General features: G+C 47.9%; 1 protein-coding gene across 7 annotated transcripts in view; it reads right to left on the bottom strand.

Annotated features, from left to right (window-relative positions):
• LOC139053473 (kinesin-like protein KIF20A) overlaps positions 1–17,979 on the bottom strand; it is a 73,226-nt gene that overhangs the window by 31,975 nt on the left and 23,272 nt on the right. For all 7 annotated transcript variants that reach the window (XM_070530450.1, XM_070530449.1, XM_070530455.1 and 4 more), the window contains exon 8: positions 4,837–5,005. In XM_070530450.1, coding sequence (XP_070386551.1) covers positions 4,837–5,005 — 169 coding nt within the window. The remainder of the gene's footprint in view (positions 1–4,836; positions 5,006–17,979) is intronic.

The following is a 17,979-nucleotide window of genomic DNA, read 5'->3' as shown; positions in this document are numbered from 1 at the left end:
TAAACATGCCAGTGCTCGCAGGCCCAGACGCAGGCAAGGGCCTCACGTTCACCGACGGAGTACTTCCGTTCATGCGGTTGAAGAGTGCGTGAGGCGAACGCGACAGTCTGCAGTGATGTTCCGTTATCCTGCTGCAGTACAGCACCTAATCCATATCCCGAGACATCAGTTGTAACGTACACGGGTAATTGAGGATCAAAAAGGTGAAGAACTTCACAAGACGTTATCAACGTTTTCAGCTGCTCCAAGCCAGTTTGGGCTGCCGCAGTCCAAGCGAAAGGCGCGTTTCCGCGAAGCAAAGCACGCATTGGCTCCACAACATCAGAAAAATGCGGGATGAACTTCGAGTAGAAGCCTGCGAGTCCCAGCAGCGAGCGAAGTTCATTAATATTTGTAGGTGATGGTGCCTTGGTTATCGCCTCGATAGATGACATCAGTGGGAATAACCCTTTTGCGCTGACAACATGGCCTAGGAAAGTCAACTCTGTGACGTCGAAAACACATTTATAGTTGAGCCTGAGGCCAGCGTCAGAGAGCCGTTTCAAAACAGTGCGCAAATTGACCAAGTGATCCTCTCTGGAGCGTCCGTACACGATTATGTCGTCAATGTAAAACAAGACACCTTTGCATCCTTGGAGGATCATATGCATCATCTTCTGAAATGCTGGCGGTGCCGATGCCAGTCCAAAGCACACCCTCTTAAAGCGAAATAGTCCGTCGTGGGTTATAAACGTCGTAAGATCACGACTCTCTGGACTTAGTGGTAACTGATGGTATGCAGAAGCTAAATCTAGCTTGGAGAATCGCTGTGCACCAGCCAAGCTGTTCAAAAGTTCCTCAGTTTGTGGCAGGGGAAAACTGTCCACTACTATAGATTTGTTTGGCTCTTGTAGGTCTACGCACATGCGAATCGAGCCATCCTTTTTTCTGGCTACGACAACTGGCGAGACCCACTCTGAAGAATCGACGCACTCAATGATGTCCTGGGCTTCTAATTTTTGTACTTCTGCCGAGACTTGCTCACAAATGACGAGTGGGAGTCGTCTCAGTTTGCTGGCCACTGGTTGAACAGATGCGCGAACTCGGACCTTGTGAGTGAAACCTCTGACAGTTCCTAGCTGCTTTTCAAACAAGTGCTCGAACTCGGAACGTAATTCAGGAGGGAGCACAGGAGTTTCTTGCGTCGTTAGCAGACACCTGAGAGGTGACCCTTGAATCTTCATATCCAGAGCCGCGATGCCATCTAAACCAAGAATGGTTAATCCTCCCGACACAACGTGCAGAAGGACAGAAGTGCATCGGCCATGAAATGAAACTGGAGCAATGAAACATCCTTTTATAGGAATTGCTGACTTAGAATAATCGAGGAGCTGGACTGACGTGGATGTCAGGGGAAATACAGTATCGAAATGGCGTCGGTAAAGCTCTTCGGCTAGGATTGAAACTGATGATCCAGTGTCAATCAGGAACGACACGGAAATTCCTTCAATTTCCAAAACTGCATAAATTCCCTTCTTACGACTCCAGATGTGACAAACACTTATGTGATTGTCCGTGTCAGCTGTATCTGCGTCGCCTTCCGTGACATGCTGAATTTTCTTTTCAGACTTTCGGGAAGACTTGCACAACTTTTCCAGATGGCCAGTCTTTCCACATCTGCGACACTTAAGTGTCTTAGCTTTGCAGTGAGGGCTATTCGCCAGATGGTCCAAAGAACCACAACGATAACATTCTTGCTCTTTCAGAGCTCGACGACTTTCAGTTGGCGTCGTATAGCATGTGCACGTGCCACAGTGCTTTTCTCTCATATTTGAAGTGTTTGTGTTTTTAACGTGATGCACTTGTGCTTCATGTCGTGCAAGTTCTCTCGCTTCTCTAGTCGCCTGATCATGCTGTCTCGCAATGGTGAGGGCCCGGGAAAGCGTAAGAGACTCTTCCAGTAAAAGGCGTTCACGCAAGTACTCGCTAGTAGTTTTTTCTATAAGCTGGTCGCGCATCATGTCGTCCGCCAAGTCACCGAAGTTGCACGCTGCTACGAGACCTCGTAGCGCGGTGACGTAATCGAGCGCAGTCTCACCTGGGGCTTGTGCACGTCGACGGAAACGGTGATGCGCTGCGGTGACATTGACAGAGCTCTTGTAGTGACTTTCAAGTGTCGCAACAGCGCAGTCGAACTCATCTGGGGCAGGAGTCGTCAACGGCCCTCCAGTGGCGCTCGAAGCCAAAAAGCGCGGGTCGTCCTCCGACGTGAGGGTCTGGAATATGCGTTGGCCTTCCAAGCCCAAGCAGTTGAGCAGAATCGCCTTCCGACGCATGGCAGGTAGGTCGGAGCCACCATGTAGTTCCTGAACGCTTGAATCCATTGCTCCCATGGGATGACTGGGTCTCCAGGTGATGACAGGAATGGGGGTGGCGGTTGTAGCCCCGAAATACTCATCGTAGAGGATGATATGCAGCAATCGACGGCACAGATGAAGGGCAAGCCGGTAGCACATGGGTTGTTAAGTCCTCGTCGCCAATTATGTTATATCGTGCATATTAAATCAGTACGACAGGAATGGAAACATTACTCATCCTCTGCATTTATTCTATCTTCTTTTTCCTCTCCCTTGGGCGGCTCCAAGCGCGCGCCTTCTCATAGAACTGCAGTAGGCAGCGACGCCTTATATAACAGTGACAATGCCCCGAATTGCAATACTGTTGGGCGATGGCACAGATGATTTCATTGCAGTTGAACAAGCCTCGACGACAAAGAATGGAGTGGCCGAACATCGCTCAATCACGAACCTAAAATTGAGGCACAAGTGGAGGCTCCAGTGCTTGCTGATGAGTGGACAATGATAAGTACAGGCTCAAGTTTACGCATTTACTCGCATAATAATCACCGATTTTTTCCCGAACCCTATAAAGATCACTGAAATGATTTGGACAAATTTTGTAGATGCATAGGGTACAGCTACAGTAAAACCTTCGCGAAAAATATAAGTAAGGCGCCTAATATTAAGAAATCTACGAACGATTACAAGTTACTCTCCTCTACAGCCATGCTTTTTCTCAAGTCAATCGTCGAGTGATTGGGGATAAGCTCCGCCTCCAGCGCCATGATAAGACGTGTCACCTACTTCCAGTTTCTTCGGAGCCAGTGCGCAAAGCCTCTCCAACCTCTTCGCTAGCCGCCTGGCCGCAGGTCCCCATCAAGAACTATCCAAGCAGCACGGAGAGTGTTCGTATTCCAGTAACCACAGACGAGCAGGGCATTTTGATGGATGGACTGAGGCTTAAACTAGAGCCCCTCCACATCATTACTGTGACGGAAGAGCCTTAATGTAGACGTACGGGATCGGCCTGATCAGCCCGCATGGTCCAGCCATGTGGCGGCACAGAGCTTCACCAGCCAAACAGAGCTAATATTGCCTTAAATAAGTGTAAAACATTTTAAACAATTAACATATTCATGATAATGCTACTATCCGAAATTTACACAAGCAGCAAAGTAGAATCCACTTGGTTATTGCTCTATCAGCTCTAGCTGTGTTTGGCTGAGCTCTGTGCTGCCAAGTGGCTACACCGTGCAGGCTTTTCATGTCTGCACCACCGCTCATTCCATAAAATGCCCTGTCCACTTGCACTTGCATTTACTCAAATACCAGACACGCGATATTATTGTAGTAGCAATCGTACGGCATGAAGTGACCACCGCAAATGCGTAGATGCTGGTGCCAATCGGAAACTAACAGCCCGATGCGTTGCAGGCACTTCACTCACATGTTGCATTGCAGAGGGATATGACGTCTCAGCTTGACATGTCACTGATTGCTAGATTTGCAGCCCACAATGTAACAACAAGGGTGTTCCATGATGCTTACGAAAAGAAAGCTCGAGTCTAACAATGTTTGCGCAGCTCACATCAACACTGAGCACGTTGTAACACACGCACACAACACTCGCTGTGTGCGGGAAGTGCTTTAGTGTAGTGATAAATTGTGTATTCTCTCTCTGCTACTTTTTGTTTTATAGAAACAGATTAACCAACATTCCAATTATTATGAACAACATTTATCCACCATAAAGTTGGAGAAATTATTGATGCCACGACCTCAGTAGCCAACTGGACAGGTCGTCTAACTTAAACACCCTCCATGCACGCTTTTTCAGACCAGTTTAAGTACCGCCAACCTACCCTCTGCCTTCGCACATCACCGTTGCTCACCCCTTCGGTTTCCGGCGTCAAGCAGAACTTGCATAGTTCCAGTTTCTGACTTTAGGCAGAAGCAACGCGACTGCTGCATACAGGTTCGAGCATGCAACAAACGAAAATTCAGGAACTGAAAATCACGAAAGCGGAACTTGTATGACCAATGGATCGGGGCACAGTGGTGTCTATCAAAGGTTGGTACTACTTAGCAAAAGAAGCGCCAGCACGTGGATGGAAGGCTTTAGTCCGGCTGACGTCAGATGGGCAACACGTGTCAAATGGGGTGGGGCAGCACCATTGCACTCTGTAGAAACGCACATTTTTGAAACCTTATAATAAATTACATGCTTTACAGAGTGCTTAAATGCGCCACTTAATGATCAGGAGGCCATACCCTAACGACTCAGTACATTTGTACAAAATTGTCATAACCGTTTCAGTCCTTTTAACTGTAATGGAGAAGAGAAAAATAACTGATTAGAGCACACAACCATGAGGAGAAATGAAAAACAGTTTGTAGGGGGCGAAGGAAAAACATCACAGTGCCAACACTTGAATGACAGCAAATTCGTCAGTGCGCTAGAGCTGCCTTGGACATTTGGACAATGCAAAGAGCTGTGCAGTGTACAAGGTATGATTACCTGGTGGTAGAGATCAAGCCGTGTGATCTCGCAGGCATTGCGGACGCGAATTGCCATCTCCCGGTCAGCACTATCGCGCTGCTTTCGCAGCTCCTGCTCCAACTGTTTCACCAGGCCCTTGTAGTCATTGACTTGGGCTTCCTTTGCAGCAGCCATCTTCTGTGCCCACCTGGAAGGCATTGGTGTACTGCTCACACGAGACGTTGCGTATTGATGTGCTAAAGCTACAGGTCATGTGAATGCAAAATGTCTTCTGACATGGTGTCTCATTCTTGCTTAAGGGGCTCACAAGTGAATTGGCAGGGTTAAAATGCCACCACATGAACTTGCAATATGCAGACACTGGGCTTGGGTTAAAGTCTCGCTGCAAACGGTATAAGGTATATGTTTACATGCATAGGAGCTCCAAATAGATAAAAATCTCGTGCAGTTGAAATGCACATGCACAGGACGTAAAGAATACTTGCATCTCAGCTACACATGCTAAAACTATACGCTTGCATTGCATGCTACCTACCGAGAAGGACTCCGACTAATTTTGTCGCAAGAGCTGCGCTAACTCTTCAGTCCAGATAGCATCAAACTTATCCCATAAGAGCACCAATAGAAAACCATGAAAACACATGGTGCAAGGGAATTTGTAGATTGAAATAATGCCTCAACCACACCATAAGGTAGTACATATCTTATGTTCGTGCACTTGGCAAAAGGAGAGCTTTGATTCTGGATCATGAACAAACTTGGTTGAGGCAGTGCCATATACTGCTAACAGAGGGTGTGAATGGGCATGGATTATGGTGATTGCTTCCGTATGTCTTGTGGAGGCACCTCCCCATGTTGACAAGTTGTTAATGCATAAAATTTTGCACACATGGAAGCATTGTGCACACAAACACGAACTTTTAAGCACATGGAACTAACTACCTTACTCTGTTGATTACTGAACAGATAACCACCATGGCCTTCACACAACTTCCCACGACTATTGTACGACGGGGTGCTGATAAGTTCCAGGCTTTGCCGTCTTCCATATGAAAGAGTAAAATGTGTGGGGGCATGTAACAGCCTAATATTTGATGTTTGCACAGTTACTTATGTTTATGATTCTTGAGCAAGTTTCCAGTGAGAAAGTGTGATGGTGACCTTTATGAATTTGTTTTGCCAAGGAAAATCGGCAAAGGACATTCCCACTGAGATGTCATGAACACTGGAGTGAAGCGTCCTTCCTACCAGCACTGTCAAAACCTGGTTATCTCATTTCAAGATTGGGCATTTCACCATTGAAGACGAGCCCTGCATTGGCTGGCCCCCCAACTTCAACTGACCTGGCAATCTGCAATGCTGTCCGCAAGCTGATTAATAAAGACTGGCAAATATCTGCAAAAAGGATAGCCCAGATACTGAAGATCTTATGGGATCGTGTTGGATTTGTAATCTCCAGCATTAAAAACCATTTTCACCCATTTTCAAGCCACACAACATTTTAGCTAGTTTGGTGACCGTGGATGAATCGTGCCTCTACACCTACCTACGATTCTGAAGCCAAGGAACAGGCGAAGGAATAGCGCCAGAGTTGGTCCCTGCACCCAAACACTTTCCACACCCAGAAATTGGCCCCAAAAGTCATGGCATTCATTTTCTGGGGAAAAGTATATACAGTCGACTCCCGTTAATACGAAGTTCACGGGGACCGCAAAAAACTTCGAATTAAACGAACTTCCAATTAAGCACAAAACACAAAAAACAGCACTTTATTTGTGGCAAAATCGAGTATTTTCTCTAAGAAAAATAGTCGGTCATCTTGCTTTGCTTCTTGCCGAATCGCGCTGCTGAAAGCAAGTTCTGCAGGCTGTAGATGTGGCGGAACGCTTCGTCCGCGTTACCTTCAGCGGCAAAGAAGCGCTCCGCGAGAGCAAGGCCCACAGCTACATCGGCAGCCTTAGGTTGCGGCTCGCCTTCAACGTCATCGTCGCTTTCCTGGGTCGCTTCCTGGGCCTAATAATCTACAATTTCGCTATCCGTCAGCGCACCGCACGTTTCGACCGCCTTGTCTACGGCGACGTAATCGTCAAAATTGACGTCCCCGAGAGCATCACCAAATTGACGCTTCCTCCGCTGAAATTTCAGAGGCATCCTCCGAAGAAGCTGCCACAAAACCGCAAGCCCTGAAGCAGTTCGCGATTGTTTCTTGCTTCACACCATCCCATGCTCGCGCCAACATGTGGATGGCACTAAGCAGGCTCACCTTGTACTTTGTGGAGCTATCCATACACAAAATCATGCGCTCGAGGAGGTGCCGCCTGTACAGGACTTTAACATTCTTGATGATGCCTTGGTCCATTGGCTGCAAAACAGCCGTTGTATTTGCAGGCAAAAATGAGAGGCGTATTGCACTCAAGGCTGGCACATTCACGTGAGCACTGCAGTAATCGACAAGGAACAACACCTTGCGGTTCGAAGCAGCAAACTTGCGGTCCAATTTGCTTATCCAGCTCTTGAAGATTTCGGCCGTCATCCACGCTTTTTTGTTCGCCTCATAGTCCACAGGCAGCGTCTTCACGCCTTTAAAACATCTCGGCTTCGCGGCTTTCCCGATCACAAGTAACCGACATCGTTCCGTGCCAGTCATGTTTGCCGCGATCAGCACCGACACTCTCTCCTTGCTGCGTTTGCCCCCATCACAGTCGTCATCCTTGAATGTCAGGGTCTTCTCTGGTAGAAGCCGATAGAAGAGTGCAGTCTCATCTGCATTGAAGAAGTCTTCCGGTCTGTATTCGGCGATATTCACGCAGCTTTCCGTCCTTCCACGTGGTGCATGTTTCCTGGTTAAAGGACGCCTTTTCACCACACACACTCTTGAAAACCAGGTCATGGCGATCTTTAAAGCGCGTCAGCCATCCATCTGACGAAACGAAGTCATCGATCCCCAACATTGCTGCAAGCGTTCGGGCTTTCATCGCAACGATGTCTCCGCTGAGAGGAAGTTTGTTGCTCCTGGCCTCCCTAATCCAAACCAGCAGAGCCTTCTCCAACTCTGGGTAAGCGCCGGTGCGCATTTGCTTCCGAGAAGTCTTGAACTTGTCGTTCTCAAATGCATCCATTAAGCAGGAGACACACGGTACAATTCGGCGTCCGATCCGACGTGCGGCGCCGCATGCTCCGGCATGCGGCATACGACGATTCGGGACACACGGTGCGTGCATCCGAAAGATTGAGCGGCGCGTAAGCTCCGCCCACATCCAGCTCCCCAGCTTGAGTTCATGTCCATGTCGAGAAACGCAATATAAACAACTCTGCACAACACTGCGTCGCTTTACGCGAGCACTTCCAATAACGTTATGCCCCTGCGAGTGACAGAACACTTCACGACGGCCCGTCGTCCACTGACGACTCCGCTAACAGCCAGCGATAGGGCCGGTAGGCCTAGCTAGGCAGACGCCGCGGTCGACGGCGCTTACGATCCAACCCGAGCTCGTCGAAGAGCGCTTATGTTTGCCAAAACAATTAACACTGTACACTTAGGTCGCCCGTAATTAAATACAATTGGTTTACTCGACGCAGTCGTTGCGAAGGGCAAACGTGCAAGCAAAGCGAGCAGCCTCGCTCAGACGGTCGGTATGTGCTGTCTGCCCGCGAAATGCCCTCGCGTCGCGTCTCCTGACCGCGCCAGTAGCCTAGTCCTAGTGTACTAGGCGTTGCTTTGAGTAACAGGCACACGTCGAGATAATTTTACTGAACTAGTAACTATTTCGTGTCGGAAACAAACTGCAGCAGGCAAGGAAAAAAAAAAACACTGCGAGAAACCGGCCAGCCAGCGCCGCCTCCGTGGAGGGAACGTCACATGCCAGCCGCGCTGTCATTGGCTGCGGCCAGACGACGGTGCGGTTGTCGGACGCGTCGGACGATGAAAATGTGCCCGGTTTGTCGCACGCCGGATGCCCGATCCGGCGCTCCGGCACGGCAAAACACCTCGATTCCGGCTGCCGTTCCGGCGCGTCGGACGCCGGATCGGACATCAAATCGGACCGTGTGTCTCCCGCTTTATTGTGCGCTTGTTCTTGATGTAGTTTGAGAGCGTGTTCGGCTTGATCCCGTACTTCCGTGCTATGTCTTGTTTGGCAGCACCTCCCTTCTCAACTTCCTTGAAAAACCTCGACTTTCGTTGCCAGGTCGAGCGTGCGATAAGAGCCACGGTTTGCCATGGCTATAAACTGCGTGACTAGGTACAGTCAATTCCGAATCACCCGTGAAACAACCTAGCCCACAAGCTTCCCGCACAAAGGCGCTCGACCAACACACGCCTCGACATACGCTGCGCACGCTGCAAGACTGATCTCGCACAATCTCGCCACTGCCAGCGCTGCGTGCACCTACGGCACCCGCGTGGCCTCTGCGATCGGCTCCGGCCACGCGCGGCAGCCGCGCGTGGCCTCCGTCGCCTCCTGCCGGAGTTGATCGTGGAGGCCACGGCAGCCGTAGCAATGAATAATCGCGCCGCTCCAAGAAGGATGGCGTTGCGGGCGGCTGCGGTGGCGATGACACCAACGCGGAGCACGGAACTGTTGCAGCACTTGAAAAATTGCACATTCTACCAAAGAATGACGGTCACCTCGAGGATCCCGGCTGAAAATTAACTTCCAATTAAACAATATTACTTGATGAGGACTTCGAATTATCGAGCGATTTCTTCTATAGGAAGACATGTAAAACTGATGGGACCAGCACTTCACTTCTAATTAACCGAAAATTCCAATTGGGCGGCTTCGAATTATCGGGAGTCAACTGTAGTCTGTTGGTTGACCTCAGGGCACTACTATTACTGGATAGTGGGCCACGGAAGCTCGACCCCTTCTTCCCCCCCGAGAATTGGTCGGCGTTGTGCTCGCGAGTGTTTCGACGGGCTTTCAGGCTAACCTGAAAGTATCAGTATCATGCTAACCTCATGGAGCAGCTGAAGGAGGCAATACAGATGAAATGTCGTAGAGTTGTTGATTAAAGAAACTCTTCCCTTTTTCTTTGCATGAAAATGCACCTGTGCAAACTTCCAACAATGCCGCTTTCAGACTGAACACCCTTGTTTTCCAATTGGTCTGCCATCACCCTTACTCACCTGATCTGGCCCCTTCAGACTATTATCTGTTCTCGAACTTGAAGAAACACCTAAAGGGGCAACGTGTTGCGGACATTTCCAATGTCAAACATGCCGCGGAGAAGTGGTTTGAAACCCAACCAAAGGACTTTATTTGGAAGGTTTAAAAAAGCTGCTACTGCACTTTACCAAGCGCATCAGTCTCACGGGAGATTATGCCAAATAAATATGTTGTTTCATAACTCTGGCTCTCTCCATTCTGGTCAGTCAGGAACTTATCAGCACCCCCTCCTATTTGTGGATGTGCCACTAAAACCACAAGGGTGAAGAGACATGTCGTTCTCTTAACCCTTGAGGGTCAAACTTTTCTTATAAATAAAACATGCACCTGTCGTCAATTTTTTAAATTGCTGTTCCAGTAGTAAAAGACTACTGAAAACTCACGAATACAGTAAAAAATTTTTGCAAACAATTTGGCAACGTTTAACGCTAGAACGTTATCTAGTGAGGCGCGAGTCTAGCAGTGCTATTGGAGGAATTAGAGGGCAGTAAATGGGATATAATAGGGCTCAGTGAGGTTAGGAGGACAAAAGAAGCATATACAGTGCTAAAAAGCGGGCACGTACTGTGCTACCGAGGCTTATCAGAGAGACGAGAACAAGGAGTCGGATTCCTGATTAATAAGAATATAGCTGGTAACATACAGGAATTTTATAGCATTAACGAGAGGGTGGCAGGTCCTGTGAAGCTTAATAAAAGGTACAAAATGAAGGTTGTACGAACTACGCCCGTACATCCAGTCATGATGACCAGGAAGTCGAAAGCTTCTATGAAGAAGTGGAATCGGCGATGGGTAGAGTGACAACAAAATACACCATACTGATGGGCGACTTCAACGCCAAGGTAGGCAAGAAGCAGGGTGGAGACAAGGCAGTGGGGGAATATGGCATAGGCTCTAGGAATAGCAGGGGAGAGTTATTAGTAGACTTTGCGGAACAGAATAATATGCGAATAATGAATACCTTCTTCCGCAAGCGGGATAGATGAAAGTGGACGTGAAGGAGCCCGAACGGCGAGACTAGAAATGAAATAGACTTCATACTCTGTGCTAACCCTGGCATCATACAAGATGTGGACGTGCTCAGCAAGGTGCGCTGCAGTGACCATAGGATGGTAAGAACTCGAATTAGCCTAGACCTGAGGAGTGAACGGAAGAAACTGGTACATAAGAAGCCGATAAATGAGTTAGCGTTAAGAGGGAAAATATAGGAATTCCAGATCAAGCTACAGAACAGGTATTCGGCTTTAAATCAGCAAGAGGACCTTAGTGTTGAAGCAATGAACGACAATTTTGTGGGCATCATCAAGGAGTGTGCAATAGAGGTCAGTGGTAACTCCGTTAAACAGGATACCAGTAAGCTATCGCAGGAGACGAAAGATCTGATCAAGAAATGCCAATGTATGGAAGCCTCTAACCCTACAGCTAGAATAGTACTGACAGAACTTTTGAAGTTACTCAAGAAGCGCAAGACAGCCGATATAAGGAAGTATAATATGGATAGGACTGAACATGCTCTCAGGAACGGAGGAAGCCTAAAAGCAGTGATTAAGAAACTAGGAATTGGCAAGAAACAGATGTATGCGTTAAGAGACAAAGCCGGCAATATCATTACTAATATGAATGAGATAGTTCAAGTGGCTGAGGAGTTCTATAGAGATTTATACAGTACCAGTGGCACCCACGACGATAATGGATGAGAGAATAGTCTAGAGAAATTCGAAATCCCACAGGTAACGCCGGAAGAAGTAAAGAAAGCCTTGGGAGCTACGCAAAGGGGGAAGGCAGCTGGGGAGGATCAGGTAACAGCAGATTTGTTGAAGTATGGCGGGCAGATTGTTCTAGAAAAATCTGGCCGCCCTGTATACGCAATGCCTCATGACCTCGAGCATACCGGAATCTTGGAAGAACGCTAACATAATCCTAATCCATAAAAAAAGGGACGCCAACGACTTGAAAAAATTATAGACCGATCAGCTTACTGAATGTTGCCTACAAAGTATTTACTAAGGTAATCAATCGCAAATAGAATCAGGAACACCTTAGACTTCTGTCAACCAAAGGACCAGGCAGGATTCTGTAAGGGCTACTCAACAATACACCATTATCCGGACTATCAATCAGGTGATGGAAAAATGTGCGGAATTTAACCAACCATTATATATAGCTTTCATTGATTACGAGAAAGCGTTTGATTCAGTCGAAACCTCAGCAGTCATGGAGGCATTGCGGAATCAGGGTGTAGACGAGCCGTATGTAAAAATACTGAAAGATATCTATAGCGGCTCCACAGCCACCGTAGTCCTCCACAAAGAAAGCAACAAAATCCCAATAAAGAAAGGCGTCAGGCAGGGAGATATGATCTCTCCAATGCTATTCACAGCGTGCTTACAGGAGGTATTCAGAGACCTGGATTGGGAAGAATTGGGGATAAAAGTTAATGGAGAATACCTTAATAACTTGCGATTTGCTGATGATATTGCCTTGTTGAGTAACTCAGGGAACCAATTGCAATGCATGCTCACTGACCTTGAGAGGCAAAGCAGAAGAATGGGGAAAATTAAAGTAATGTTTAACAGTCTCGGAAGAGAACAGCAGTTTACGATAGGTAGTGAGGCACTGGAAATGATAAGGGAATACATCTACTTAGGACAGGTAGTGACTGCTTCCCTTCCCTTGGAATCCATTCCGTAAGTCTTAATGACCATCGGTTATCTTCCCTCCTCATTACGTGTCCTGCACATGCCCATGTTTTTTTCTTGATTTCAACTAAGATATCATTAACTTGTGTTTGTCAGTAGGCTCAAGACCTACCTACTACACTGCTTCAGACTCTGGCCTTTAGTCGCTCCGGGACGGCGCTTTTGCCGCCGGGGATAGTGCTACGGGATAGTATTTCCAATAACGAAGAGCCGAGCAGTAAGACGACGAAAGACGACGATTAGAAGCTAGCGCGGGCTGTTGCCTCTTGGCCAAGCGCAGCGTATTTTCTTGCAAATATACTTGTACATAGCTTTTCGTCTGCGTCTTCCTACGTAACAATATTTTGGTGTTTGGTTACAATCGAGAAGAGTATGACGGAAGACTTTGCAAGGTGTTGGACCAGTTACACCAGGCAGGGTTTACCCTAAATAAGGTAAAGTGCAAGTTCGGTGTGTCAAGCGTCAAATTCCTGGGTGTTGTGGTCTCTGCAGATGGCATCCCACCAGACAGCTAAAATTGAAGCTGTTCAGAAGATAGAACCACCCGTGGATGTTGGAGGCGTTCTAAGATTCATGGAAATGGTAAATCATGTCGCAAGATTCCTGCCACATCTGTCGGACATGTCGGCCCCGATTCGAGAACTGATCAAGAGGACAGCCTGAATGTAGGGACCACGTCAGCAAGCAGCCTTTGAAAAAGTAAAAGGTATGCTTTTTTCGAAAACCTGCATGGCCTACTATCACTCAACTCACCCAACAGTGGTCTCTGCCGATGCATGATCAACCAAGGGGCGAAAGACGAGCGGTGGCCTTTACTTCATGCTAGCTCACTAAGCCTGAGCAGAGATACAGCCGGACTGAAAAGGAGGCCTTAGCTGTCACGTGGGCCGTACAGCATTTTGACAAATTTCTTTGGGGCCTCCTATTCATTGTTGAAACCGACCATCAGACGCTAACTACTTCTGGGCGAGATGGAGGTAGATTTGCTGCCACCCAGGATACAACACCTGCAGATTCAAGTTGAAGCGCCATCAGTTCAAGGTACTGTACGTTTTGGGCAAGCTGCTAGCTACTGCCAACACATTGTCAAGAGCTCCGTTCCCCTCTTCAGACGCTGCAATTGATGAAATTGCTTCTCTTGAAAGCTACATGCAAGTGATCGTGGACACCGTTGGCGAGAGCGTGCCCGTTAACTTGGAAACCATGTGAAGGCATCAAGTATCTGATGGCGTCTGCTCTGCCTTGGTCAAGTTCTGCAACTACTGTTTGCCATCTAAGACAAGACCAACAGTAAGCTTGTCAGTGCACTAGAAATACCGCAGTGAACTGTCGGTTGCCGACTCACTTTTGTTGAAAGGAGGTAGACTGGTTGTTCCTGGCGCTCTTAAGGCGGAGGTCTTAGGAATGGTACACGAAAGTCATCTCGGAATGGCTCAGTCTAAGGAGAGAGCCCGCAAGTCGGTATGGTGGCCTGGAATAAGCCACAGGATTAAGGAAGTGGTCGAAAAGTGTGAGCAATGGGCAACTGTGGGACAGAAGAGGGCAGAACCCATGATACGGACAGATACCCCAGAGCTCCCATGGCAACAAGTGGGGGCAGACATCTTCCATATTGAAGGTCAGTACTTCCTGTTAGTAGTCGACGACTATTCAAGGTTTCCAGAAGTACTACTGACTGTGCGGAATGTCAAGCAGATCAGTGATTATGGCCCGATTTGGCATGCCTGAAAGTCTTCGATGCAAACGGACCACAGTTTTCGTCACGCATTGACATACAGCTTTACTCATTGCACGAGTAGCCCAGATTTTCCGCAGTCAAATGGGGAAGTGGAATGTGCAGTGCAAATGGTGAAGGAACTGTGGAGGAAGAATGTCGACGATCCCATGGCTCTGCTGGTGTATGGAACACTCCCGGTTCAACAGGCTTCAGTCTTGCTCAGCTTTTGATGGGTCGGCACCTGCGCACCCTTTTACCAAAACTTTGTGATCATCTAACTCCAAAACAACCCGACCATAGAACCTTCACAGAGCACGACAAAGCTGCTAGGCACAGGCAGACCACAGACTGCAACCTTCACCATGGTGCTCAACCACTACCAGGTCTACAACCTGGCCACAGCGTCTGGGTGACAGATGCCAGGTGCACTGCTCGAGTGCTTAGTCATAGTCAGCGTCCGTGATGCTACGTGGTGGAAAATAAAACGGTGTGATTCAGCAGAACTGTTGTCCGCTTGCTCCCTTTGCTGTTCATAGCGAGTCACCTGGTTCGAGGGTACTGTCACCAGTGCCGGAGACAGCGGAGGTGCAAGGAAACTGTCACCAGTGCCGGAGACAGTGAAGACAACTGACAGTGCAAGAAAACTGTCGCCAGCGCCAGACACAGTGGAGACAACTGACAGTGTGGGAGAACTGCTGCTGAGCCTGGCGGTGTGGTTTCTCCAGAGGCTCAGCTGGAAAATGTGCCTTCCTTACCAGATGCAGACTGCCCGGGGACGGTGCACACCCGGACTCGAAGTCGCTGTTTGCGGTACACTCGATTGGGTCAACATGCTTTTACACCAAAAAGATTGAACCTGTAATTAGTCCACCTTTGTAACAAGGCGGGATGTAGTGTAGAGGGCACTTCCAAACATAACGCCACTAACGACTGATGTTACTGATCATCTGGCCATTCTGTTCTGTTGGCCAGTATAAAATATGCAGAAAAATTGCCTGTGGTTTAGCTCTGGTTAACCCTAGTTGAATTGCGAAAGCAAGAGCTGCAAAAGCAGTCTCTTCCACAGTTGAGTCACTCCGGGACGTGGCACGACTTCTAGCCGCAAGTTCGTTACGACGCTTCTCGAGTCGTGCGGTGCGTTCTTCTAGCGTCTCTTGAGCGCGTTGTCTCTTCCTCACTTCGTTCTGCAGTTGTGAGTCTCTTTCGTGCTCTCCATAATGACTAAATACAGTGAGGCGAAGCGCATATATACCCCGCTCAAGGCGGCACCTCCTTTCCCTCTACCCCAGCGGCACATCTGGTGGAGCAAGCGGCGACGGCGTCGCCATCTGTTGGAGCGCGGCTGCGGCGTTGCCAGGCAACGGCAGCTCAAGGTCGTTGGTCGGCCACAGCATATGGCATACGACTGCCTGCATACGGCATACGGCGCGACGAGCCGAAATGGTTCGCTGGTTGGCGTAGTACAGCTTTCCCTTTAATATAGCGAGCAGACATTCCTGTCTGCAGGCATGTGACATGTGATGCTGCTTTGTTTACTACAGGTGCGAAAGTGTAACGACCCTGTTAAGTGCATTTGCGCGGACGGTGGACGAACGAGGGCAGAGGTGGGGGGAGTGAGAGCCAAGAACTTGTCGTGACCGTCCTGATTTCAGAACTTGATGGGTGACAAATCGCGCCAAATCTGGCAAGGAAATGGCGTGGACGGCGCCTGCCATTTGCTGTCGGCGCCGACTACACACCGAGCAGTGATCGTGTCACGTGGTGCATGCTCTTTTCTGTCGTGCAGATTGGCCCTACAATACTCCACCTACCGTAAAGTTGGGTAACCCTCATGTATTTTGGAGAAAAACTAAAAACAAGACATTCCTTGCAATAAATGAGATTGCCGCAAAACATAGGTCCACCACTGTGTGGCGCCAGTACTGTCAATTGTGTCCTTCAGCGCTGGTCTTTTGTGCCTTGCCTTTACTCATTCAAGCATAAACCAACTAGCCCAAACAAGAGTTTTACTTTACTACCATTAAAACAGGAACCTCATAGGTATTCAGTACAACGGAATATCACTAATTCATTAGTTTCAGAGAAAAAGAAAAGTGCTTGATTCTCTTCCACAAATCCACAAAAAATATTTTCCAGACTTTCATATTGTAGAAGTGATTCATAATCGCAGCTGGCATACTAATTTAATGCTACCTTTAAATAGCAACTCAACCATCTTTCGGGCTTGGTGAAAAAAACAGTCCACGGATAGCATACACTGCTGTGAACATCTCAGCCAGATTTTGCAGTCGTGCATGGCCCGTGGAGTGCAAAGTCTTTTTTTCTCAAACTCTCCCTTTTCAACAGAACTATGTTCCTCACTCTTTTCTGGATGCTTTATTTTGCAATATAACAGATTCCCATATGCGGCTACTATTGGCCAATAGCTGTCACCAAACAAGAAGGATGTTATGATCATTGCGCTTCTTACTGTTACTATGTATATTTATTGAGTTTAGTAAAGTTTAATAAGCAGGCTGAAGTAAGTGAAAATCTGTTTTTTGATTTCAATAATAATTACGTACTTCTGGAAGAAGCCAATCATCGTCTGTTTACACTCGGCCGCCTATGTAGGAAATAAACTTTGGCCACCCTGCTTATTGGTGTTGTAGCTGATTCAGATTCCGAGTACTTTTGAACACTCAATTAGCCTCAAACCATGTTAAACTTGAGGTCAGAGCACACACACGCATGCCAGTGCGCGCTCACTCCTGGCCGCTCCTGGTTAGATGCCTTGGCAGACTTCACTTCATATTGAGCTATTGATAGTGCTTCAAAATGCGCAAAGTGGATGTGGCTAATATCTGTCGGTCAAGCTGGTGCAGGACAAAGCTAGTCTGCAGCATGCAGCACGGTCGGGCTGGAGCATACGAGTGCAAGTAGGCACTCAAGCTCCGTCGTGCACAAAGCAAGTGCTGTGCATACGCACCACACTTGCACGTGGATGTGGTCTGCTAAATAGCATAGACACCATGACCCCTGCAAAGTGCTGCGATGAGCACATTGCTGCTTGCTGAAGACAAGCGTGTGTCTCGTCATAGGTACCAAAATCAGAAATGATAGCATCTATGTCAACATCCAAAACGTGCAGTTCAAATGTGTTGAGCTACGCGCCACGGTCAGTAGGTGGAGAATTGTGGGCACCCCTGCTCTGCCTTAACCTACACAGTGCAAGTCACTGAAGGAGCGGAAACACCGTGTAAGGGACATTGACTAGGCTTCAGCTGAATGCATTGAAGTAATTTTTGTGGCAAAGTATTTCTCAAATAGTCCAATTTAACTTCAAACATATTTCTCGGCTTCAATAAAATGTCGTACAGGGCCCCTTTAGTAAGAGTAGACTGTACTGTATATTGACATGTGTGCTTATCTTTCTCAAGTGATCGTTTTTCATCAGCTAATAAATGTTAAACATTATCGCTCAGCACAGGAACGCCTGCATGTATTGGAAGTTTCTTGAATGTCATCGATGGTTCTATGCGTTGTATGTTGTCACCGAAGCTTGTGTAATCTGATTATATGCACGACTCGAATTGTG

The sequence above is a fragment of the Dermacentor albipictus genome, unplaced genomic scaffold (assembly GCF_038994185.2).
Source record: "Dermacentor albipictus isolate Rhodes 1998 colony unplaced genomic scaffold, USDA_Dalb.pri_finalv2 scaffold_133, whole genome shotgun sequence".
Classification (NCBI taxonomy): domain Eukaryota; kingdom Metazoa; phylum Arthropoda; class Arachnida; order Ixodida; family Ixodidae; genus Dermacentor; species Dermacentor albipictus.
This window is presented reverse-complemented; position numbering and strand designations above follow the sequence as displayed.